General features: G+C 33.8%; 1 protein-coding gene across 2 annotated transcripts; it reads right to left on the bottom strand.

Annotated features, from left to right (window-relative positions):
* Positions 1 to 17,307: 17,307 nt before the first annotated feature.
* Positions 17,308 to 27,348, bottom strand: LOC137819368 (ABC transporter B family member 21). 2 transcript variants are annotated; one of them, XM_068623188.2, is made up of 13 exons: positions 27,195 to 27,348; positions 26,840 to 27,117; positions 26,029 to 26,083; positions 24,688 to 24,863; positions 23,211 to 23,432; positions 21,485 to 21,729; positions 20,876 to 21,401; positions 20,514 to 20,787; positions 19,447 to 20,315; positions 19,098 to 19,364; positions 18,723 to 18,986; positions 18,347 to 18,640; positions 17,308 to 17,781 (listed from the first exon to the last, which is right to left on the bottom strand). In XM_068623188.2, exons 2-13 carry the CDS (start codon positions 27,086 to 27,088, stop codon positions 17,416 to 17,418), a joined length of 3,807 nt encoding a protein of 1,268 aa, XP_068479289.1. In that variant the 5' UTR covers positions 27,089 to 27,117; positions 27,195 to 27,348; the 3' UTR covers positions 17,308 to 17,415. The 2 variants fall into 2 exon arrangements, with proteins under 2 accessions (XP_068479289.1, XP_090152873.1); XM_090296747.1 differs by lacking the exons at positions 26,840 to 27,117; positions 27,195 to 27,348 and having other exon boundaries at positions 24,688 to 24,881; positions 26,029 to 26,066.
* Between the last annotated feature and the right edge of the window lie 553 nt (positions 27,349 to 27,901).

The following is a 27,901-nucleotide window of genomic DNA, read 5'->3' as shown; positions in this document are numbered from 1 at the left end:
CCAAAATAAGAGATTACCTTAAATATCCTCTGGGAGGATAAGGGAAGAGGGGATGAAGGAGACAAAAGGACTCTAATGAGACAAAGATTATGTCATACTAAAAAAAACCTGAACAAGGTGAATAATTCAAGGAATATCATATGCATTTTTTTAAAATAAAAATATCTATTAATATTTGTGAAATAAAATATAATTTAATAAGTAAATATTATATTCTTCAAACAGATTTAAAGTAAAGAACAAAAACTCTTTTATCACTAATATAAAGAATAGCTATAAAACATAAAATATGAAAACTAGTAGTAATACTTTTTAAAATAATATTATAGAAGAGAAAGATAAACGCAATAAAACATATAATAATTTTTATTATAATTAATATAATATTTAAAAAATGTAAATTACGGTTAATGGAATCCTTTTGACTTATTTTTAGTGATTGAGAAGTTAGTGAATTAAAATAGAATAGATTAATTAATTTTGTTACTTCTAAGTAGCAGTTAAAAGTATATTTTAAAAAAATATATGAGGGAGTGTTTTTAAATTAAATTAAATATAAATTAATTTTAGTTTATATATAAATTATTTTTAATTTTATAATTAAAACGATAAAAAAAGAAAGAGATAAATGGAAATGAATTTGGAATTGAATTGATTTTCATCTTACGTAACCATCATCATAATGCTTCGTAAGAATATAGACATAAACTCTTCAAAATAGTGTGTGTATCTGAGTGGGACTGAAAAAAATTTATAAAAAAAAGGAAAGTACTTTTTTTGGTACATTATGAATATATCACGTGCGTGATAATAAAAAGTCTACCTACTTTTTTAATTATTAAGTATATTAAGAATATTGTTAATAATTTTTTTATATTCATGATTATTTAAAGATTTTTTTTTAATTGAAAATAGAGTAAAACGATTGGATTTGAGTGCAAACATGGTTTTAACAATTTTAATTATGAAAAAATTTATCCACAGATGGAACAATAATAAAAATAGTCAATATTATTATTCTATATGTTATATGTATTTAAAAACGACTACTAGTTTAATATAATAAAATTTGTACAAATATTATTATATTAAAGACATTTTATACTAGTGAAGACTCTCTTTTTTGGGTAATAAAGTCTTAAATTATTAACAACTTATTATGGATGAAATTGATTATATGGGATAAAAGTTCAAAAATATTTTTGTCTGTGTAATATTAGCCAGTATTAAACAGTAAAATATTTAATATTTTAATTACATAATTAACATTGAAATTATTAGTGACATTATAAAATAATTAATTTAAAATTAAGAGTAATTGCAGTTCTTCTAAGATTTATATGAGTAAAAATTTATTAAAAATGATATAAATAAATAAGAATTTCAAGGTATACATCATTCAATTCTTATCCTTATATATTTATTATTTTATTAATTCTTTACCTAATTTAAACTCAAAAATCACTATTTTTCTAAATTTTCTTTGTCTTTTCTCTAACTTTCTGAACTCCTCTATCATTAGACTGATAATTGGTTCTGCTATTGGATTTCTAACAATGAATTCTACAAGACTCTCTGATCATAGTTTTAGACATAGTAAGTTCATTTTTGCTCTTTCTTCCTTTGAGTTAGTTTTTGAACTTGTTAGATTGTTTTTGGTATAGGTTTTGCATGTGGTGTTCCTAGCTTCAGGATTAGTCCATGTTGATTTAGAGTCCTAACATAATTTTGTTAAGAGTTTGAAACTGTTTTTAAATTATTCCAACTACTTTTGATTTTTTTTATCTAAGAGCTTTGACCACTTACTTGAGTCTATATAAAGGATGTTTTATGATCTTTTCAAGAAAAAAGAAATAGATATTATTAAAAACATTTTTCAAGAGATCAAGAGCTTTGGATCATCACTTTTGTGTGGAATAGGACTGAGTCTTTGTAACTGTTCTTCTACTTTGCAAAGCCCAAGTGTATTCTATTTCTTTCACTTTGAACACTATAATTCTGTGTGTTTGTATGTAAGGCAGTTTCAAAAAGGGTTTTTGAAAATTGTGGTGTTGCCAAGGAGTGGTGTATGTTCTTGAGGGGTTCAAGATCTTCACTCTTGGTGTGTGATTGTAATCTTGGTTTGATTACCTCAGTGGTTAACTGAGGATTGGATGTAGCTCTTGGTTAAGAGTGAACCAGTATAAACCTCTTTGTCTGACTCTCTCTATTCCTTCTCTTTTACACTATTTTAATCATTGTTCTTTCTTTGCTAGTATAAACAACCCGTTGTTTTGAGAAAAAATCGGTTGAATTTCTGTGAAGAACATTAAAACTGAACTTTTATCTAGTTGAACAGAAAATCAATTGGTTGATTTTTCAGAACTTTTCCCTCTACTTCCAAACTTTGCGAAAATCTTGTGAAAACAATTCACCCCCCTCTTGTTTAGGCCACTAATTTTAACAATTGGTATTAGGAGCTAAGTTCTTGAAAGTTACTCAAGTTTCGATCCTAAAATCTTTTTGAAAATGGCTAAAAAACTACCCTTTGGGGAGGGTGCTTCTATAAAAAGGCCACCTTTGTTTTGTGGACTGAACTATCAATTTTGGAAAGTAAGAATGAATTTTTTTGTTGAATCAATTGATAGAGGAATCTATGATGCTATCACAAATGACCCTTTTGTACCTAAGCTTGAAAAGATTTGTGCACTCTTTCCTTATCCGACCATTTTTTCCCTGAGGATTTTCGGTCGGACAAGTTTTAACGAGGCGTTTCTCTCCAACTATTTGCAATTTAAAGTCAAGTTCACGCATCTTCCAGTGCTCAATTCGGTTTGGATGAAGCCTTAATCGACATACTATGTTGATATTGCAAAAACCTCGTGTCGGTCTAGATGAAGCCTTAACCGACATACCCTACCAACACCACAAAACCTTGGTTTGATCTGGATGAAGTCTTAACTGGCATACCCTGCTGATACCTAAAGACATGGTGCGGTTAAGGATGAAGCTTTAACCGAAATACCCTACTGATACCTAAAGACATGGTGCAGTTAAGGATGAAGCCTTAATCAACACACCCTACCAAAACCTTAAAACGCATTACAAGCGCAATCAGGCTGATTACTTAACTTGTTCAATTAAGTTATTGACCGAGGAACCTAACTTATTCAAATGAAGCTACAATATGCAAAGAAACGACCATTTCATTAATGAAGAAAGATAGGAGGGGGCCACACCCCGACCTCGAAGGTAAAGCGATAAAAGGACACATTTCGACCGAAGGAAGCAAAAAACTTAAGCCTAAGACTTACTGGTCTTCACCTTCAGCACCTTCGGTCGACGTAGGTTGAGTTGCGCTCTCCAAGGCCCTCACCTCAACCCTCGACAAGATCTGACCCTCAAACACCTTGTTTTCGGGGTCGAGGATGCGAGCTTGTTAGACAGCCTGGGAAAAACATTGGTTGAGAAGCTCCAAAGTCTCATCAATGTTCCTATCCAACTCTGTCTCGACCGCTCCCTTCTCGGCCTTCAACTCAGAGTTCTTGACATGTAACACCGAGATCTTGTTATCCGCCTCCTCCACGACCTTCTTCATGCGTGCATTCCCAGCTGCCATCTCTGCAACCCGCCACTCGAGCTCAGCCGTTCGACCCTCGGCAATCTCCCGCTTGGCGCCCTCCCGAGCAAGCTTCTCCACATACTCAATGTTAGTCGCGAGAGACTGTTTTAGGTTTCCCGAAGCCTTTGAAAGCTCATGCTCGAGCCAAGAGATCTCCTCGGAGTGATGAATCCAGTCCTCAGAACCCAAACAGGTCAGGACAAGCACTCGACACATTATTTTGATGCTTCCTTGGAGCAAGTCCTCCGAGGGGACCCCCCGGATAAGCTCTCAGATCGGCTCGGGCAGGCCAACCTTCACCCCCCTTGTAAATTGTAAGTCACCCCCAACACCGACAGAGGGTGACATGGAGACCTCCATTGTACGCTCAGCCACTGGAGGGGGGATTGGGCGATTGAGGTCGTCCGTTGGTGGCGAGTCAACATCGATCGGCGAGGAGGGAGTGATGTCGGCATTACCCAGGGGAACGGGTGGTCGTGACAATGTTGCACCCCTCTCTCGTCCTCTTTTTGCTTTTTCCTGAAGGAACAACACAACCAACCGACCCTTTCCCAACCACCAAAGCCTCAATACTCGGCCTACCCTTTCGTTGGGTGGCCCTTTCCTTAAAGGCGTCAAATATGCCCTTCATTTGAGGAGCGTCGGTTCATGATTTCTGCAACAATTAGAAGCAAAATGTTAGTTAAAAACAAAACAACCAACCGAGACTAGAGAAAACTAGCATACCCCTAAAGGCCGCCCAACGAGATGCTTTCGCATACACGGTTATCAGCTTCCGTGTAGGGAGTTTCCTCGAGAGCTTATAGAAAAGAGAAAGAATCTCTACCTCCTCGGCATCCATGGTCAGACGAGGTCACTCCTTAAACTTTTGAGACTTCCTAGTCCAAGACATAGAAAACCTCGACTGATCGACTTCATTAAAGAAGTATGACATGGCTTCCGGTCAGACGAAGACTTTGAAAAATATTTCTTTGAACTTTTTGTATAAAGTGGTGTAGGAGCTGAAGAGGATATTACCCGACCAAATGATCAATGAATGCCACAGAACAAGCTCGACCGGAAGGGAGGTCTAATAGCTTTAAAAACATGAAGGAGTTGGATGTAAACGAATAACGTCACATATCTGGGTGAAGGCCTAGATGGATGCCCAGGTGTTGGGATGAAGCTGAATAGGAGCCACGTTGAGCATCTTAATGATGCCCATCATGAATTTATCGAATGGTAAAGAAACGTGTAAGTACGAAAAAAAGACAAGAATACATATAGAAGAAAGGTGACTCGGTGGGAGACCGACCCTGACATATGGTCTCGGTCGGTAGGCACGACTCAACCCTAAAGAAGCTAAGGCTAGCATTTGCCTTCAAAACCAGGAACCTGTCCAAAAAATCAGCGACAGAGGTATCGATTGTAAAGACAGAGGTGATCCTGATTACCTTAGGATCCACCCAGTCGATCTCTAGGGGGAGATGACCTGCTCAAGGAAGTCCGACCAGTCGACAGCACCACCCGGGTCATCCCCTCTAGCCACCTCTTTCACAGGGTGTAACACTTGGATTGTACCGACCAACAGAAGCTCGGTCGTGGAGGAGTCAGAAATCAAAGACGAAGATGAAAACAAAGGCGAAGACGAAGAAGAAGAAGGATGCACAAGACGAGGAGAATGAGGAGCCAAAGAAGAGGTGAGCCGAGACGGAGAAGACATGACTAACCTTATGAAAGTCGAAATACAACATCTTAGGAGGACGAGAAGTGTTCAGGTCTCAGACCAAATGTTTGAGTAGTAGCACAGTGTCTCAGCACTGTTGGGACCACTATATATAGCCCTTAAGGGTCTCAGGAGGCAAAGCGTCGCAACCATCTCAACCGTTAGATCTCTTCGATCTAACGGTCCTCATCACTTGGTGTCCAAAAAACCCCTCATCAATGTGGGTCACGTCATGCGTCAAGCGTCGCCTAACGTCACTTCAGGCATTGAGAACCTCAATCGTCACACCAAACTCGGAAGCCCAACCGACACATCACTCTCAAAAGACTCTTTGGATTAATCATCCTCGAGCTTGAAGGCAAATGTGCCGGTGATGGTCGTACGACTGATGTCACGTCTCGGTCCCCATCCCTGGGCCGACCGAAGTAAAGGCCCACGTCCATAGGGTCGACCGACTGCACAAGTCCAATTACGCTCAATCAAGGTCAGCAAAGCTAATCCGCGATTAAGAGTTAGGTAATGCAACCCTAAACAAGGTCCAACTCCTTAACCTGACCCAATAAAGAAAGTCCACCAAAGATAATGTAAATAGCACATATTCCAAGAATCAAGTACATCATCATATACAATGCTCTGAGAATCGAGTATCAAACGTATTTACTGACTTGAGCATCAAATTGCCTTCTGTAACTATCCTACAAATCTGAATTACGAGAAGATCGAGAACTGAAGTTAGAAAGAAAAAACAAGAAGTTTACAAAGTAGTTAAAAGATAATACGACTGACCGATAAAAGGAGATAAAAGAATTTATTTTCAGTTTTCTAGCCGTCATGCTTATACGAGAACAAAAACAAAAAGTATGGTACACTTATACAACATGAGAGTTGTTTTCTAAATAGCACTAAACTTAAAGTCATAAATTAACTGCTAGCCATTTTTTTGTAGAATTCACTTTTTCACATCAAACTACAGCAGTTCAGAACTTCTATGCTTAAAAAAACGCGAACAATCATTGACACATTCGGTGGGACACGAGGCGTTCTATGAAAAGATTTAAGCCGTGATTGAAGTGGTGTTAAACAATGCTGATTAGTTGAATTTTGTTGAAGCAAATATTTGAATGTGCAATTTAAAAGTAAGTATGATAAATTAATTAATTTATGATTTATTTTTAAAGAATTATTTTATTGATATAATAAGTTTTTATCTATTTTTTTATTAGAATTCTTTATAAATAGATATAAAATTTATTTATATATATTTTTTTAATATATGAGTTTTGGTATAATTATTTTTTATTTTTATTTTTTTATATGATCGTAAATTAAATATAAATTAATTTTAGTTTATATAGAAATTATTTTTAATTTTATAATTAAAACGATAAAAAAAGAAAGAGATAAATGGAAATGAATTTGGAATTGAATTGATTTTCATCTTACGTAACCATCATCATAATGCTTCGTAAGAATATAGACATAAACTCTTCAAAATAGTGTGTGTATCTGAGTGGGACTGAAAAAAATTTATAAAAAAAAGGAAAGTACTTTTTTTGGTACATTATGAATATATCACGTGCGTGATAATAAAAAGTCTACCTACTTTTTTAATTATTAAGTATATTAAGAATATTGTTAATAATTTTTTTATATTCATGATTATTTAAAGATTTTTTTTTAATTGAAAATAGAGTAAAACGATTGGATTTGAGTGCAAACATGGTTTTAACAATTTTAATTATGAAAAAATTTATCAACAGATGGAACAATAATAAAAATAGTCAATATTATTATTCTATATGTTATATGTATTTAAAAACGACTACTAGTTTAATATAATAAAATTTGTACAAATATTATTATATTAAAGACATTTTATACTAGTGAAGACTCTCTTTTTTCGGTAATAAAGTCTTAAATTATTAACAACTTATTATGGATGAAATTGATTATATGGGATAAAAGTTCAAAAATATTTTTGTCTGTGTAATATTAGCCAGTATTTTACAGTAAACTATTTAATATTTTAATTACATAATTAACATTGAAATTATTAGTGACATTATAAAATAATTAATTAAAAATTAAGAGTAATTGCAGTTCTTCTAAGATTTAATGAGTAAACATTTATTAAAAACAATATAAATAAATAAGAATTTCAAGGTATACATCATTCAATCCTTATCCTTATGCATTTATTATTTTATTATTTCTTTACCTAATTTAAACTGAAAGTGTATTTGTAGATATTATTAGTCCAATAGGTTTAAGCAAGAGTAGAAGAATATATTTCAGTTATGTAGAAGGTAGAAAACATCTCAAAGCAAGAAAGATACTACATGGCAGTCTTAGGAAGATTATCTCGATATTAGGAGTTGTAACAAGTCCATTGAGTACAACAGAAAATATGTAACCACTATATTAAGATAATTCAATGATGATAATAATAATAATAATATTATTATTATTATTAATAATAGTGGATTAAGTGTTATTTTAGAATAATCATTATTTTTTTTTCTCTCCTTTGTTTTCTCTCTAACTTTCTGAACCTCTCTATCATTAGACTGACGATTGGTTCTGCCATTGGATTCCTAACAACGAATCCTACAAGACTATTTGATCATAGTTTTAGACATAGTACGTTCATTTTTTTCTTTCTTCCTTCGAGTTAGTTTTGAACTTGCTAGATTATCTTTGGTATAGGCTTTGCATGTGGTGTTCCTAGCTTCAAGATTAGTCCCTGTCAGTTCAGAGTCCTAGTGATATAGTTAGATCTTTAATAAGGACTATGTGGTACAGGTTAGACTATCTTTTGGCTTTGTAGGATTGGAGCTCTTTGTCAGCATATTTACTTCTTCTCAGGTAAGGGAAGCTAGTTTATTTTTAAATAGAACCCTAGGTTAGAAGATTTGGATGTTGTTGAATAAGATGATTTGATGCCTCCAAATCTGTGTGGAAAGCTTGAAGACCCTCCTGCTGTGTGTGTTGTCTAATAGTTTTTGACTTGTTAATTCACTCCTTGTATTGATCCAAGCTCCCTTGACTCTTTATATCTTTTGAAAGAAATGTTTTCTTAAAAGCTGAGAAACTTTAGTTAGTTGATTTTCTAATCAACCAGTTGAAAAAGCTGCTACTCAAAGGTATTGAGGCTAAGACAAGTTTTTCAACCTGTTGATTTGTCGAAACAACTGGTTGTTTGACACTTAGTGGTTTTCTAAATGATTTGGAAAAGCTTTGCTTTATTTTATCTTTGTTGTCAAACTAAAACAACTGGTTATTTTGATAAAACAACTTATTGTTTTTATGAAAATCTTAACAGAAAATTTATTTCAATCTGTTGTTTTAGAAATCAATTTGTTGTCTTTATAACATAATTATGTTAAGAGTTTGAAACTGTTTTTAAATGATTCCAACTATTGATTTTTGATCTAATAACTTTGACCACTTCCTCGAGTCTATATAAAAGCTGTTTTATGATCTTTTCAAGAAAAAAGAAAGAGAGATTATTAAAAATATTTTTCAAGAGATCAAGTGCTTTGGATTATCACTTTTGTGTGGAATAGGACTGAGTCTTTGTATACTTTGGTTCTTCTACTTTGCAAAGCCCAGATGTATTCTATTTCTTTCACTTTGAACACTGTAATTCTGTGTGTTTGTATGTAAGACAGTTTCAAAAAGGGGTTTTTGAAAACTGTGGTGTTGTCAAGGAGTGGTGTGTGTTCTTGAGGGGTTCAAGATCTTCACTCTTGGTGTGTGTTTGTAATCTTGGTTTGATAACTTAGTGAATTCTCAGTGGTTAGCTGAGGACTGGATGTAACTATTGGTTAAAAGTGAACCAATATAAACCTCTTTGTGTGAATCTCTCTATTCCTTCTCTTTTACACTATTTTAATCATTGTTTTTTCTCTGCTGGTATAAACAACCCGTTGTTTTGAGAAAAAACCGGTTGAATTTCTGCAAAGAACATTAAAATTGAACTTTTATCTAGTTGAATAGAAAATCAATTGGTTGATTTTTCAGAACTTTTCACTCTACTTCCAAGCTTTGTGAAAATCTTGCGAAAACAATTCACCTCCTCTTGTTTAGGCCACTAATTCTAACAATTGACATTAGGAGTTAAGTTTTTGAAAGTTACTCAAGTTTCGATCCTAAAACCTTTTTGAAAATGGTTAAAAAACTACCCTTTGGGGAGGGTGGTTCTATAAACAGGGTCACCTTTGTTTTGTGGACTGAACTATCAATTTTGGAAAGTAAGAATGAAATTTTTTGTTGAATCAATTGATAGAGGAATCTAGGATGGTATCACAAATGACCCTTTTGTACCTAAGCTTGAAAAATTTTGCGCAATCTTTCCTCATCCGACCATTTTTTCCCTGAGGGTTTTCGGTCGGATAGGTTTTAACGAGACGTTTCTCTCTAACTATTTGCAATTTAAAGTCAAGTTCACGCATCTTTTGGTGCTCGGTTCAGTTTGGATGAAGCCTTAACCGACATACCCTGCCGACATTGCAAAAGTTCGAATTGGTCTAGATGAAGCCTTAACCGACATAGCCTGCTGATACCGCAAAAACCTCGTGTCGGTCTGGATGAAGCCTTAACTGACATACTTTGTCGACACTCCGAAAGCTCGGATTGGTCTGGATGAAGTCTTAACTGGCATACCCTACCAACACTGCAAAACCTTGGTTTGATATGGATGAAGTCTTAACTGGCATACCCTACTGATACCTAAAGACATGGTGCGGTTAAGGATGAAGCCTTAACCGACATACACTACTGATACCTAAAGACATGGTGCAATTAAGGATGAAGCCATACCAATTTTCTTTGTTCAATTAAGTTATCTGACCAAGGAACCTAACTTATTCAAATGAAGCTACTATATGCGAAGAAACGACCATTTCATTAATGAAGAAAGATACGAGGAGGTCATACCCCGACCTCGAAGGTAAAGCGATAAAAGGTCACATCCCAATCAAAGGAAGCAAGAAATTAAAGCCTAAGACTTACTGGTCTTCACCTTTAGCACCTTCGGTCGACGCAGGTTGAGTTGCGCTCTTCAAGGCCCTCACCTCGGTCATCGGCAAGATCCGACCCTCAAACACCTCGTTTTCGAGGTCGAACTCACCAGACGGTGGCAGACCATTGTAGAGGACGTGAGCCTGTCGGACAACCTGGAAAAAACTTTAGTTGAGCAGCTCCAAAGTCTCATTAGTGTTCCTATCCAGCTCTGTCTCGACCGCTCCCTTCTCGGCCTTCAACTTAGAGTTCTAGGCATGCAACACTGAGATCTTGTTATCCGCTTCCTTCACGACCTTCTTCATGCGTGCATTCTCAATCGCCATCTCCGCAACCCGCCACTCGAGTTTCGCCGCTCGACCCTCGACAATCTCCCACTCTGCACCCTCCCGAGCAAGCTTCTCCGCGTACTCAGTGTTACCCGCAAGAGACTACTTCAAGTTCCCTGAAGCCTCTGAAAGCTCATGCTCAAGCCAAGAGATCCTCAAAACCCTGGTGGGCCAGGATAAGTGCTCAACACATCATTTCGATGCTGCCTTGGAGCAAGTCGGCTCGGGCAGGCCAATCCATCCCCCTCGCAAATTGTAAGTCACTCCCAACACCGACAGGGGTGACATGGAGACCTCCATTGTACGCTTGGCCGCTGGAGGGGGGATTGGGCGGTTAAATTCGTGTGTTGGTGGCGAGTCAATGTCAATCGACGATCGGAGAGGAGGGGGTGGTGTCAGCATTACCCCGGGGGAGTGGGTAGTCGTGGCAATGTTGCCCCCCTCTCTCGGCCCCTTTTTCCTTTTTCCTGAAGGGTCAACACCACCGATCGACCCTTTCCTAGCCGTCAAGGCCTCGATACTCGGCCTACCCTTCCGTTGGGCGGCCCTTTCCTTAAAGGCGTCGAGTAGGCCCTTCGCCTGAAGAGTGTCTTGGTTCATGATTTTTGCAACAATAGGAAACAAAGTGTTAGTTAAAAACAAAACAACTGACTGAGACTAGAGAAAACTAGCATACCCTTAAAGACCACCCAATGAGACGCTTTCGCATACATGGTTATCAACTTCTGTGTAGGGAGTTTTCTCGGCATCCATGGTCAGAAAAGGCCAATCCTTAAACTTTTGAGGCTTCCTAGTCCAAGACATAGGAAACCTCGACCGGTCGACTTCGTCAAAGAAGTATGGCATGGCTTCCGATCGGATTAAGACTTTGAAAAATCTTTCTTTGAACTTTTTGTATGAAGTGGTGTAAGAGCTGAAGAGGATATTACCCGACCGACTGATCAGTGAATGCCACAGAACAGACTCGCTCGGATGGAAGGTCTAATAACTTAAAAAACATGAAGGAGTTGGATGTAAATGAATAACGTCACATATCAGGTGGAAGGCTTGGATGGATGCCCAGGTGTTGGGATGAAGTTGAGTAAGAGCCACGTTGAACGCCTTAATGATGCCCATCGTGAAGTTATCGAATGGTAAAGAAATGTGTAAGTCTAAAAAAAAGACAAGAATACATATAGAAGAAAGGTGACTCGGTAGGAGACTAACCCAGACATATGGTCTCGGTCGATAGGCACGACTCAACCCTAAAGAAGCTAAGGCTAGCATCTGCCTTCAAAACCGGGAACCTGCCCAAAAAATCAATGACAGAGGTCTCGGTCGTAAAGACAGAGGTGATCCTGGTTACCTTAGGATCCACCCAGTCGATCTCTGGGGGGAGATGACCTGCTCAAGGAAGTTCGACCGGTCGACAACACCATCCGGGTCATGCCCTCTAGCCACCTCCTCCACAGGGTGTAACACTTGGATTGCACCGACCGACAAAGGCTCGGTCGTGGAGGAGACAAAAACAGAAGACGGAGATGAAACACAAAGACGAAGACGAAAAGGAAGAAGGACGCACAGGATGAGGAGTATGGGGAGCTGAAGAAGAGGTGGGCCGAGACAGAGAAGACATGATTAACCTTATGAAAGCCGGAATACAACAACTTAGGAGGGCAATAAGTGTTTGGGTCTCGGAGCAAATGTCTGTGTAGTAGGACAGTGTCTCAGCACTGTTGGGACCACTATTTATAGCCCTCAAGGGTCTCGGGAGGCGAAGCGTCATAACCATCTCAACCGTTAGATCTTTTCGATCCAACGATCCTCGTCACTTGGTGCCCAAAAAATCCTTCATCAATGCGGGTCACGTCATGCGTCAGGCGTCGCGTAACGTCACATTAGGCATTGAGAACCCAATCGTCACACCAAACTCGGAAGCCCAACTGACACATCACTCTCAAAAGACTCTTCGAATTAATCATCCTCTAGCTTGGGAGGCAAATGTACCAGTGAGGGTCGTCCGACTGATGTCACGTTTTAGTCCCCATCCCTGGACCGACCGAAGTAAAGGCCTACGTCCATAGGACCAACCAACTGCACAAGTCCAATTACGCTCAATCAAGGTTAGCGAAGCTAAGAGCTAGGTAATACAACCCTAAACATAGTCAAACTCCTTAACCTGACCCAATAAAGAAAATCCACCAAAGATAATATAGATAACACATATTCCAATAATCAGGTACGTCATCATATACCGTGCTTTGAGAACTGAGTGTCGAACGTCTTTGCTGACTTGAACGTCAAAGTGTCTTTTGCAGATACCCTCTGAGTCTGGGTTACAAGAAGACAGATAACCGAAGTTAGAAAGAAAGAGCGAAAAATTTACAAGATAGCTAAAGGATAATACGACCGACCTAAAGAAGGAGATAGAATAATCCTCTTAATAGTTCTCTAGACCTCAATCTTTATAAAAGAACAATAAGTATGGTACACTTCTACAGAGTTGTTTTCTAAATAGCACTAAACTTAAAATCCTAAATTCAAAGTGAAAATAAGTGCTAGCCGTTTTTGTAGAATTCACTTTTTCACATCAAACTAGCAGTTCAGAAGTTCTATGCTTAAAAAAACGCTAACAATCATTGACACATTTCGTGGGACACGAGGCGTTCTATTAAAAAACTTAAACCGTGATTGAAGTGGTGTTAAACAATGCTGATTTGGTGAATTGACTCAAGCAAATCTTTGAAGTAGCTGAAACAGCAGGTGCAATGGTGTTAAATAATGCTGATTAGTTTAATTTGATTGAAGAAAATATCTGAATGTTCAATTTAATAAAATTAATATATGTATAATAATTTGGTTAATTTAACATTTATTTATAAAGAATCATTTTATTTTAAAATAATGTTTTCATGTAGTTTGTTATTAGAATTATGAGTTTTGGTTTACTCTTCTATTTTTTATTTATTTTGTATAATATTTAACACGAAAACTTTTATATTAAAATAAAATAAAATTAATAGAATGAGTGTTGAAAATTGAAATTAATTTGAAACGGAAATTGAAGTTGTTGGATGCATTTTTCTTTTATCCATTTGGCAATTGGTATTCGCTGCCTTTATTTAAATTCACCACAAGCAGCATTTGAGTTTAATTGGAGATTTGTTTATTATGTGAGTTAGTTAAACAGTTCTTTCAATTAACGAATTGAAGCAATTGATTTTCTGATCTGTTGGGCACACTGATATATCAAGTTTTTTTTTATTTTTTTATTTTTTTTATTTTTTTTTATGTGCTATATATATCAACTTTACGAAGCAATGGGATGAAAGGATGTGTTCAATTATCTAATTCTTGAAATTTTTTTACAAAAATGAAAAAATCTTTCTATTTTTATATTAAAATAAAGTTATTTTGAAAAAAAAATTATAAAACATAAAAAACCGTATAAATTTAACATAATTTTATCATAAAAAATTGTGTTAAATAACATAATCCTTGATAAATTAAGATAAAGTTGTGTTCAAGCCATTGACACGTTGCATTTCACGTGAAGCATTGACATTTGTGACTTGAATTATTTTGATGGGCAGATTTTGTTGGAGTTTTTGTAGCAAATCGATTGAACTTGTTAGGAAGTATTTCAATTTTTTGTTCAAGAATTGCAAGCACGCAACTGAATAATTGAATATAAAATAGAATCAAATATATATTTTCCAGCTGTGCAGCAAGGATTGTAATAATTTAGTGCAAGTAGTTGAAGTCAATTTTTTTGGTAGATCCAAAATTAAAGATATATATTTGTGGGTTTTTTTATTCTTTCTTTTATATCTAGTTTTAATTTGAGTGGTGTTTATTAATTTTGTAAGTTCATAATATCTTGGTTATCTATGGGACATTAATTTTTCTGAGATAAATTATTAAGTGTGATAACTAGCTTTCAATATCTTGCCTAACTACCTTTCAATAGTCTTAAGTGTGATAAGTACATAAAAAATATATTATATAATTTTATATTTCTTTTGAGATTTAGATTTTTTTAATTGAGTTTTCTATTAGATGTTTAAATCAATTTCATTCTTTTAATTGTTTAGCTTACTTTCTTGTTATACGAATTTTAATAGTAATTTAAATACATTGTTTAAATTATTTATAGTGTATTTTAAAGTACTTTTTAGTGTCTTTCTTTAGTTTTGTCTCATATCCTACAATCATTTTATTTGGCCAATTTCTTGATTTAGTATTTTTTTTAAGTTTGTTTGAACTCTTGGCTTGAGCATAGTTTTTTTTTTTTTTACATTTTTGATAGGTTGATTAAGAGTTATTCTTAATAACTAAAAAGGAATTTGAGGGAACAAGTGAATAACTTGCCAAGAGAGATACATAAGTAAATTGAGTGTTGTGAAAAACAGGTAAGCATAAGAAAAGAGGGAGAATTGTGTTTTTAAAATATTTTGTAGTTTTTCGCAAGTATTGTCTAAAGATTGATCAAACAAAGTGACAATTTTTTTCATAAATTGAGTTTGAAAACTTCACCTTCTTAAGTTAGTGCAGGAGTTATAATATGTAATGTAATAAGGTAAGGAAGGTGTCCTACCAAGAGCCGGGTAGCCGAGTTGCCGACATAGCATCCAGTCATTCGGTTACTCGGCTAATACCCGAAAAGGACGATTAGAGCCAAAGACAGATTAATGGTAATAAAGCATGATTAAAGTTTCATTGGGCCTATGATAATCTTTATGCAGAACAATACCTAATAGAAAAGTATAAATAGAGGTAGACCCCATGGCAAATGTATGATACTTTTAGTTTTGAACCTCTATAGATATAATACCACTCTTAGCTGACTTGAGCGTTGGAGTGTCTTTGCAGGTACCCCACCTCTCAGATTTAACAGGTGAACAACAACAAAAGACTAAAGGAGGACACTCACTAGGGGATATTCAGTCTCATTGTAAGAACATTTTGGCGTCGAACATGAGGCCGAAAGAAAAACCTATTGAGAAACCTCATGGTAGCTACACGAAGCATGATGAGAAAGGACATGCATAAAAGTAAACGAAATTGTACCCTTAACATCACGAAGCCGGGTGGGTGACAAGTGGCGTCACATGTTCCATGCCCATGATCCTCTCAAATGAGACGTCGACATGTGTCTTCCTCTCATTTTGAGAGATTCCTCTCAAAAGAGGTTGACAAATGTCACCTCTTAATTGGTGCAAATCCTCTCCATTGAGAAAGAGCCATGTGCACGTTTGTGTTTCTCATGCCACGCCTATGCTTCCCATGCCAAGTGGTGAGTCGCTTTTTTTCTAATCTAAATAATCTATTACTATACACACTCACTCTTTTATTAGCCCAAATACAAGGCCCAAATTTAAACCAATGCCCAATACATGACCCAAATAAAATGTCCTAAAGTACTTTGTACAATTTTTACATAGCTAAGAAGAAAAAGACTATTCAAATATGAGTGCTCCTCTCTAATAAGACTTCATCCTTTTCTATCTTCTTAACCAATGATTTTGAGATTGGATGATTTCCATAATTCTCTACAACACAATATAAGCTCATAAAAGTTTCATTAAAAACTTGCATCAATGTCTGACATGTTTTTCAACTTTGATACTAATTACTAGATCATACATTTACTTCTATGCCAAAAGTTATAACTGATAATCAGAGTACAATTCTTTTTACTTAAGAATATGAATACGATTTGATTGTGATTTGACCAACCTAACATCCATCACAGAACAATAAATGTCACCTGTAATACCATTTTATGAAGAATTTGAAAAATTGATAACAAAATAAAATAACATAATTTTTCGGTTATAAAAACCATGGAAGAAGCAATTATCTTTGTACAAACATCAATAGTTTTGAAGGAAATCAAGATAGAAATTATAGAAAACATCATATTGTATTGAAGAATAACTCATGTTATTAGTGAGTTGGAAGTACCACGTAGCATCTATAAATAGGTGATTTTTTTTTTCTCTTGGAACTATGAAAAATAGAGATAAAACATTGAAACTTTGTAATACTAATAAGAATGACTAATAAAATGTTTGAGATTATCTATCACAATTCTCTTAGTTTTTTTATGCATTTCTCTTTCCTATTTTACTTTAAATCTTTATTAGGTTATTATTTACTATAACTTATAATTAAATAAAATCAAATTTATTTTTCTATAATTTTTGTTATCAACTTATTCATTTCAATTTCTAATTTAGTCGGGGTCTCAAGTAGAAAACTTTAGATTTCCGAAAGTATATTTAAGCCATTATTTGAAAGTTAATAGTTAAAATCATTATAAATTTGTTCTCTTTACATATTAAAACAAGAATAATTAACTACTTATTAAAAGCAATATAAAAATATTTTTGTTCAAATTATGATAGTTACACATGAATCTATTACTTTCCATAATTTCTATTGTTTAATTAACTCATCTACATTATTTTCTTAAAAATTGCTTCTTTAATAAAAAACAATTTTTTTTATCTATTTTAAAGTTAGTTTGCATATTTATTTTCAGTGAAAGCATTGATATAACTTTTTCAAAAAAAATTTAAGCAATGTATAAACTAATTTTAATTTATAGAGAATTTGATTTAATTTAATATTTTTTGGTTTCAGAACTGTAAAAAAACTCTTAAGTATAATATTTTAAGGAACTAGCCAACTAATTGTAAATGTCATACTATCTTTAATGTTATATGACTTGATAAATTTATTGACATACAACTTTTTGTTTTTCTAATTGTTTCTCATGGAACTCTAGTTTTTGAAGCATTTGAGTGAAGTTGGACTAAGAAAGCATAAAACCCATCCTTCACTCTAACAAGTGTTTCGTGGCTTCCCTCCTCCACTATCACTCCATCTTTCACAACACCAATCAAATCTGCATTTTTTATTGCAGATAGACGATGTGCCACAACCACAGTGCTCCTATTCACCATCACTTTGTCCAATGCATCCTGAACAACTCTCTCTGACTCAGCGTCTAATGCACTTGTGGCTTCGTCTAGGAGCAATATCTTTGGACTTTTGATCAAAGCACGGGCAATGGCTACCCTTTGCTTCTGCCCACCAGATAATTGGGTTCCCCTTTCTCCCACTACAGTGTCATAACCCTGTGAAAGGTGAGCAAACGTTAACCAAAAGCACAAAGTACATTGAAAAGTTCACCTCTTTAAAAGAAATATACTTGAAACTGTTGCAAACTGAACACTAAAGCACAAAAGTTCTTTGACATTTTATTTCACTGTGAATTTTTTTACTATACTTGGATATAATATAATAGCTGCTAATGAGATCCAAAAATTAATGGGTCTAGAGAGCCTCTAGTTTATGAATTGAGCAACAAATGAGTAGAGGGGTAGCATGAGTAGGAAGAACGGTTGTTAGATAGAGAACCTTGTTGATTTGCTGTAGAGGAAACTACCTCTGGGTAGTAGGATTCTTCATCCTTCTGTATTTCTTTTTCTTGCAATCAAATAGAATCTCAGAGTTATTATTTTCTTCCATTTCATTCTATTTCTTTAGCTTAATTTGTGGTGTAGATCTGTATTGATTGGTATGACCTGCTAGATAGCCTAACCGACCAGTGAATGTGACTAAGGAAGAAAGGAACAAGGAGAAACAACTTTAAATTTGACTGAAAAATCAAACACACAATACTTTATCTGTTAACTTTACCTGTTGTAAGGCACTAATAAAGACATGGGCATTAGCTAGTTTTGCAGCTGCTATGATTTCTGCTTCAGTTGCTTCACCTCCCTTCCCATAAGCAATGTTACCACGAATAGTATCATTGAACAATACTGGCTCTTGACTTACCAAACCCATTTGCTGCCTAAACCACTTCAGTTGTAAGTCCCCAATTGGTACACCATCAAGTGTGATTTCACCTGCATTGGGAACATAAAATCTCTGCAACAACGCAATCACTGTTGATTTTCCACTTCCACTTTCACCAACAAGGGCCACTGTCTGGAACATCAGTGTTGGTCGTAACCATTAGTTACAAGTATCACAACATACACATAGCTCAAATATACTACTCAAACTTTACCTTGCCAGAATGGATAACCAAGTTAAGGTCTCGAAAAATCTGTACATTTGGCCTTGATGGATACTTGAAATTCACATGGTGAAGCTTAATTTCTCCCTCAACTATATCCAATGTGGTACCAGTCTCGTCACTTGGATCTATCTCTGATTTCTTATCAATTATTCCAAATATGGCAGCCGCAGCCGATTTGGCTTTGCCAGAATCAGGAGAAATTGTGCTAAACTGGGAAACTCCAATAGCTGCCATAGTTAAAGCAAAGAAAACCTACAAAACATATATATCTTTTCATTTTGAAGAGGGAAATATGCATTGTTGACAACTAGAACTACATTTTTTTTGTCATAATATGTTAATGATGGAAAAGTTATTCTGTACCCGAAAAACTTCGGAGAATGATGTTTCTCCAGCGGCCACTAGTCTAGCTCCTGCATAGAAACTAGTTGCATAGACACAAAATAGTAAGAAAAATGAAACCCCAAATCCTATTCCACTGATCAACCCTTGCCATATCCCTGTTTTCATGGGGTCTTCACATTTCTTCCTATACAATTCCATGACCTTATCTTCAGCACAGAAAGAAGCTACTGTTCTTATATTTTCAACTGCATCTTTAGCAACTTGGCTTGCTTCCTCGTACATCATCTGTACCAGAATCCATGACTAAATAAAAAATTTCTAGCAATTTAAACAATGCATGGCAATGGGAAAAATAAAAACAACTCACCTTTGCATCTTTGCTGAACCCCATCATGAATTTTGTTTGAACATAGCCATTTGCACCAATAAGGGGAATCAAGACAAGAATAATCAAAGCCAACTGCCAGCATGCAATGAAAGCAATAATCAAACCTGCCAAGGCACATGTTAAATTTTGGACCAACAGCCCCAGTGCATCACCAACAAGGGTGCGCACAGAAGCAGCAATGGCTGAGAGCCTTGCACTAATGGCACCACTTGAATTGCTTGGCTCATCAAACCAACCAACCTCCATGTTCACCACTTTCTCAAAACATATTACCCTGATACGTTGGATTAACTTGCATCCAGCCACAGAAAAAAAGTATGCTCGAGCTGGAATCACCAACAATGATGCAACACCAAGAACCACGAACATAAGTGCCCAAAATTTGGAGTCCTTTTTCATCTCATCAACTGGTTCATAAAATGTTTTGACCACACTGGAAATCAACACCCCAAATATGGGAAGTATAACACCATTTGCTATGGCAGCTAGACATCCAATCAGAAGAACTGGAATCTCTGGTTTGTTGAGGGAAGCAAGCCGGAGGAGTGAAACCTCTTGTGCTTGTCTTTCGAGTAATGGGTCATCACCTTCATTATCAGGGAAACTAGCACCCGTGGGTAAACCAGAGGAAAGAGAAAATGAGTGGCGGCTACTACTCCCCAAAGAGGATCCCCTACTAATAGATCTCCTAGTTGACATCTTTTTGGTTAACTGTGTAGAGGATTCCATAGAAACTTCACTCTTGCTGTCATAACTTGTAGTTTCTTCTGATTCCTTGTTTACTTGTTGTAAACGTATCAATTTAGAGTAAGCTCCCTCCAGATCCTTGACTAGTTCTGAGTGTGTTCCTAATTAGCAAACACTTTAAGTTATATATACAAACAACTTTTACGATTAGGATTATACTCAAATGCTAGTAACACACTCTTCTAATCATATACAATAATTAGTAAAAATTACAAAATTATGCATGAAAATCAAAATAACTAATCATGTTTTCATAATGAAGGGTAAATTAACCATGTGTTTCGATAAGCCTATGATACCTTTTTCAACCACCTTCCCTCTATGAATTACAACAATGGTATCAGCATTCCTCACTGTGCTCAACCGATGTGCCACAACAACAGTAGTTCGGTTAACCATGACCCTGTCAAGAGCCTCTTGCACTGTCTTTTCAGACTCTGCATCAAGGGCACTTGTAGCTTCGTCCAGAAGTAGAATTCTTGGATCCTTTAGGATTGCTCTCGCTATGGCAATGCGCTGCTTCTGTCCACCAGAGAGTTGAGTTCCTTGTTCACCAACCATTGTGTTCAATCCCTGCAAGCTTGTCAATGTAAAATTTAAAAGTTTCTAACAATTTCCAAGAATGCAATAACAAATCCAGTCTCTGGCTAAAATGCAGAACCTGTGGCAGTTTATGGATGAATTTTGTAGCATTTGCAAGTGCAGATGCTGATTTTATCTCTTCAATTGTGGCTCCCTCCTTTCCATATGCAATGTTATCCATAATGCTTGATGCAAACAACACTGGCTCCTGGTTAACAAGGCCAATTTTCCCCCTCATCCAACTAAGCTGAAACTCTTTCAGGTTAATGCCATCAATAACAACTTCACCTTCTTGAGGATCATAGAATCTCTCTATCAAACTGATAACCGTGGATTTTCCACATCCACTTTGTCCCACAAGTGCAACACTTGTACCACTTGGTATATCAAGAGAGAACCTATTGAGTATCAACTCCTCAGGCCTCGCTGGATAACTGAAACAAACATCCCTCAACTCTATTTCACCTTCAATATCCTCTAATATTTTCCCATTTGGATCATAAGCATCTATCTCAGGCTTCCTCGCAATTGCTTCAAACATTTTGTATGCAGCAGCTTGACCCGCAGCAAATGCACTCATGATAGGGGATGCCTCCCCAAGAGACCTAAGATATGACAACAAATACAAGAACAAGTGATATGAATTAAGTTTGGTTCATATAAATACACTAAGATGATGCTTACTTACATTGAAGCAGTTAATAAAGAAGCAATGACATTGAGCACCGTGCCCCCATTATATTTTTTTTCATTTTCCATTATCATCTTTGCGCCAAACCACACTGCCAAAGCATAACCACTGAAAACAAGAAGCATAACTGTGCCAAGGGCCACCCCAGCAACAGAACCTTCATGAACGCCAGTTACATAAGCTTCTACAAGAAATTTTCTGTAATCAGACACTGCTTGTTTTTCCCCAGTAAAGGATGCAACCTGAAAATTAACGCAGTAAAGTATTGGTACGATTACTGTAACCTCTTTGGATTACTATAATCATTTTAAAGCCTCAAAGGATTTGTCAATTTATAATATTGCAAGTTCAAAACATGACATTAACTCGAATCACTCTAATTTATGAAAGGATATTATCCCACAATGCAATATACAATGAATGAAACAAACAACATATATAAAAAAAATTTGTTACTCTGACAACTTTTTAAAATTTTCCCATCTCTTCAAATCACTCACTTCATAAAAGATTATTTCTACTTCTATTTTTAACAGTTTTAATCTAGAACAATTAACTGGTGGTTTGTGAAGATATCAAGACTCAGAATATTATATAAGAATGCTACATTTGTCAAAATGAGTCTCAGACAGGTTTCTACAATGACGTCTTCCTGATATACAGTTTTAATAGGACTTTACACTACTCTAACACAACTTGGTGATTTTTTTATAAGTTAGAAACTCAAACACTATAGTTATATAAATAAGATGATGATCGTATATAAATAGGAATATTTAGTTTTATATATATAATACTATGAATGTTTTCATTTATTCTTGTATTATATTTTCATATATTATAGAATTATTTCAAGTAATTAAGTTGTCGTTTTGATGAACCTTAGCTAAAGTATATTTTTTTCAAAATGACAACGATTAATAACGGGAGAAAGGTAATTATATCCTCTTTTCAGTTTTTTGAATTTGATAGAAGAAATAGATTCATTTTTTTATAGAATTAGATTATTTTTGTATAAATAACAATATATTCAAATATTTTAGCAAATGATACATATTTTAAAAATACTGCATTGGTCAACTGTTAGAGCATTGGACCCATGAGACAACAGGTCCACTAGACAGAAGAATCAACTCTCATGGATGAAAGATTATGTTTTGAAAACTTATGGAAGTGAGAGAAGAAGGTATGGAGGTGCAGAAACAGTCGAAGAAATGACATGTCTAATATTGGTTGTAGAGCCTTAAGGCCCAATGATTTGTATTAGCCTAACTCATCTCCAATTAAGGTGATGAGAAACGTAAACAAAGACATGAAGAAAATTATCTTAACCTAAAGTAGAATATTCAGAGCCTAGTCTTTATCTTGGTAGGCAACCGTAGTCGTAACCTATCATCAATATCATCTCAATGATACATGAAGAAAAAAAGTAATTTTAACCACTTAAATTTCTAATGTCACTCATTGGAATTTTACAACATATTTTCTTAGAAAAAAACAAAAACTTAAATATATCTTTAGTCTCTAATAAATCATTGAATTTTTTCTTAGTTATTGATAATTCTTCTTCAACTTTTCATCCCTTATAATTCTTTATTTTTTCACAAAAACAATGAGATAGTGATTCGAACTTTCGTAGATAAGTTTTAGAAACAAAACAAAACTTTATCATCATAAAAAAAATATAAGGGAATAAATAGTTTTGAAAAATTAAACATCTTACTGTTCTTATTGAGACAATTGTCTGCTGAACCAGGTGTGCAGCTTTTGCATAGGCAGCTTGACCTCTAGAAGCCATCCTACCTTGGATGATGGCCATGGCAGCCCCTGACAGAACAAGGAGTGGAAGAATGCACAACATCACAACTGTAAGAAGCCACCCTTTCGCAAATGCTATTGCAAAGCCCCCTATGAATGTTGCTATCAACTGCACAAATTTCCCAACCTGTTTCAAAAACATGCCTTTAGTTTTCCTACTAATTTGCATTCAACTTCACATCAAACCATGCTTATTTACCAAAATTAATCCAATAAGATCTTGGTTTACTAAAAACACTTCCATAATAAAACTCCTAAAATTGTAAATTATTCTTTGACTCTAACATACGACACTAAATACATGGAAAGGGGTATGAGATAGACTACAAAATCATTAAAAAAGCAAATCTTAAAAATAAAAAATAATTAATTGTTATATTAACTAAAATAAATATTATTTTAAAGATTAAAAAAATATTGATATCTAAATTAGTTTTAGATAAATAATTTTTAAATTGTTATTTAATTAGCTATCAAGGTTTTAACTACCAAAGTTAGAATCTAAATAATTGATAGCTAAAACTTTGGTAGCTAATTAGATATCAATTTAGAAACTATTTATCAATAATAGAAACTAATTAAGATGTCAATAATTTTTAATCTCTAAAAATAATGTCTAATTTAATTACTATAGCAACTAATTATTTTTTCTTTATAAAATTAATTTTTATTTAATGATTTTCTAAGAGTTATATTCTTAATCTATCAAAGATATGTTGGAAGAAAGCAATTGTTATAAAAGAGTAACATTTTTATTACATGTTAATAGATATTTAGACCATTATTTAAATTTTTGGACGACTAACTAATAATAATCACAACTTATACATAATTATTTACTAGCACATTAATTCCCTAACTATCTTGAGTATGTAAGAGTGGCTTTAGAAGGGTACCACCCCACTATAAAGTGAGTAAGATTTTTTGAAGAGACCAAATAGTATCTACCCAAAACATGATGAATAAAAAACGCTAACAACATGAAAAAGCCCTTGAAAATCAAGTTAGTGAAAAGACCTTATTGCTTGAACTTCGAAAGAAACTCAAAATTATCAAAAGAAAAAATGTTAAGAAACCCTAAGAAACCAGAATAAGAATACGAGGACAATAGTATGATGTATTCTCAATTTAGAAAAGATGTTTTGCTAATTAACAACCCCTATTAAAAAAAAAGAAACATCTCAATTAATTACAAGGAAGTAAACCCTTAAACCATTAGTAAAAAATTTAGACAACTAATAAAAGTTATGATTGACATTAGTTTATCCTCCAACAGATACACTATTTATCCATCAATTTTACAATTATCTAATCCTTGTAGAAAAACAAACATAATGTGAAGCAGAATTATGATAATAAGAACATAGTTTTTGAACACATACCTTCTCTCCCATAGCATCTTGAATGAGAACAGTGTCACCTGATATTCTTTCTATGACTTCACCAGTGTTTGTTTCCTTGTCAAAGAAAGCAATGTCTTGTCTCAGAATAGTTTTCAAATACAGTCCTCTTATTCTTGCAGCCTGTCTTTCCCCAGTCACCATCCAGCAACTCACCTCTGAAAAATTCAATTATTCTTTATCAAGTTTGTCAATATTTCTCACAAACTCCACTCAAGTATTTCCACTTTGTGTAGCAAATATATCACGTTTCACTTTTATTTCATAATTTTTTTTTTAATTCCAAGAAGAATTCTACTTAAATATATGTAATGAGTGTATATATCTCATCTAATAAAGTAAGATGTGTTTGGTTTTAGGGAAAAAAACAGAAAAAGTTAAAATAAATAATAATTAAAACAAGAAATAAAATTGTTTGTCTACTTGCTTGGTAGAATTCAAATAAATGAAATATAAAGATAAAATATTTAAAAAAATATGTAATTTGATTGATTTGTTAAAAATAAAAAAATAAAATGAGTGATACAAATTTTTGAAATTAATATTTCTTATCTTTCTTTCTCAACCAAAATGACAAAGTTAAAATAAATCTCTTCCATCCCTTTCTTTTTCCTTCTCTTTGTCAAGCAAATCCGTAAAGTTAATTAATTAATTTTCAATAATTACCTTATATTTTTTTCGACATTGATTGAATAACCTAACAAATAGTTGACATTAAAACTTTTAAAATGTTCACTTTTAGTTCTTAAGATGCATTTTTGTTAGAAAATAGCAAAGTTTATATACAATACCATAGATATTATTGATACTGTTTTTTTAACCAATTTTAATGTTTTAATTTGATAATTTATATCTTATTAAATATATTATATTAGTAATGTTTTTATCCGCACATCTTTCACAAGATTGAGAAGAAAAAAAATGAAATTATGGGTAATCATATTTTATAAACCTAATAATTTGATATTCATTCTCTTATTATAATTACAAAAGTTTTGATACTTATTTTATTTTATTTGTAATTATAAAATTAATTTATTTTAATGAATATATTATTGATTAAAGCAAGCTCTCCAATAGTTGTAAGATTGTTAAAATACTTTTTCACATATTCAGATGAATAATTTTTCGAAGGAGACATGATACTTTGACCTTTTCACTTTTATCTTTAGTTCAAATCTGAACTTTATAAATTATTATTGTATTATAACATTTTATTTTATTTTTATTTATTTCTATTATTATAAATAGAAATTATCAAATAAAAAAGATGGTGTCAAATAAATATTTTTCTTTTTGAACAGAGAGAACTTAAATACTTACGAAGGAAAGCTGCCACCCCAGATCCTACTGCCAAGTACACAAATTTGAGAGAAACCTGCAATCATGAATCGGACAGAGCTTTGAATAAAGTTGATGGGAACAATCTTTTTCATCACCATTTTTTTAAAATATTTTAATTATATTATATAAGTTAATTCATAAAAAATAATATAATTTTATTTTAAGTATATAATCAATTTAGTAAAACAGTTATTTTTTAATTCCTTTAATGATGAGCAGATATTGTTTGGTTTTGATAATATATATATATATATATATATATATATATATTAACTTTATACCGATTAACTTTATATTAAAATTAAAATTAATAAACACATAAGATTCAGACGCTTTTTTTTAAACATATTCGTGTCAGATACAATATATAAATAAGAGAATAAATCTTTTTAATAATCATAAAAAATATATTTCTATTAAAAAAATTAAAACATACTTATACTATAAATCTTTATTATTAATTTATATAATTTATAATTATATAATATAAAAATTTATATTTATAATTATATAATATATATATATATATATCCGTCTTTCTATCCTATATTTTAAAAATTATACATATATCTATATCCGTATCATATAAGTGTTTTTGTCATGTACTATACAGGTAAACATCAAAACACGTATTTATTTATTTTTAAGATATTTTAAAAAAAAAATTATATAATTTTGCTATTATACCTAAAAATGAATATGTAATACTTATTTTACTGAATAATTATTTTCCTTTATTTTATAAACTTTTATTTTCTTCTAAGATGTGGTTAGCGAGGAATTTGTTCACCTGAGACACTTTTTCCACTATGCCGAGGCTGTTCTGGTTCACTCCGAAGACGTCAATGATTTCACCAAACAGTAATGTCATCAGAGGAAACCCTAAACCGTTTCCGATGGCGCCAACGCTTCCAACCACCATCAACAGAATGTCTGCGCAGTCAGAAAACGCGAACAGCTTGCGAAACGCCACTGACTCTGTTTTTCCTTTCTGTTTGCTCTGTTCTTCCCTTTCCGTAGGGCTTCCTTTGTCATCCATGTCAGGATCAGAGCTCCGATAACACAAAACTAAAGTAACACAATATTAGCCACATGGAAAACATGAACGCCGCAAGAAGTAACTGAAAATAATTTAAGTTTTGAACCTTGAACGAATATGGATTACACAGAACAAGAAAAAATGAGGTAGAGATGAAACGAAGGGTAGAAGAAGGAAGGAAAAGAGAAGAAGTTAGGAAGAGAAGAGTGAGAGAGAAGCGCCAATTGACCCAAGTAAATGATTCCAAATTTGTAGACTCAACCACTGAGTGAGAAATTCTACAAACTCATAATTCCCACATCCATTGGAGTAAATGGGAAAACTATCATTATCAACGAACCTGTGTACCAAAATGCAAAAAGAGTAAAAGGGTTCATGAAAAATGAAAGTCATGTAATATTTACACTCAATAGTTTTAACATGGTTTTAGGTGAGGTTAAGCACACTTTAAATACACTATTATTTCTTAATCTATCGAGATATCTTTTAAGGAAAAAACTGTGATGAAATTTTGTATTTTAAATTGGACAATATATCGGATGTGGTGATTGACTCTAGTGATGTTTTCTCAACAAACTTCATGTCGGAATGTCGACGCTATCTGTGGAGATCAACAAGGTTCTAAAGATGAATCTTTGTTCCCTTAGTTTTGATTGTGGAGTTTGTTCCGATACGTCCAATAGTCTCATATCGTATAGGAACCAAAGCGGACAATACTCCGAATACGATGATTGACATAGTGATGCTATCTCAACTGACTTTAGGTTGTTATAGGAGAAAAAAATATGAATTTAAGTAAGAAAAACTAAATGG

The sequence above is a fragment of the Phaseolus vulgaris genome, chromosome 10 (assembly GCF_051622355.1).
Source record: "Phaseolus vulgaris cultivar YP4 chromosome 10, ASM5162235v1, whole genome shotgun sequence".
Classification (NCBI taxonomy): Eukaryota; Viridiplantae; Streptophyta; class Magnoliopsida; order Fabales; family Fabaceae; genus Phaseolus; species Phaseolus vulgaris.
This window is presented reverse-complemented; position numbering and strand designations above follow the sequence as displayed.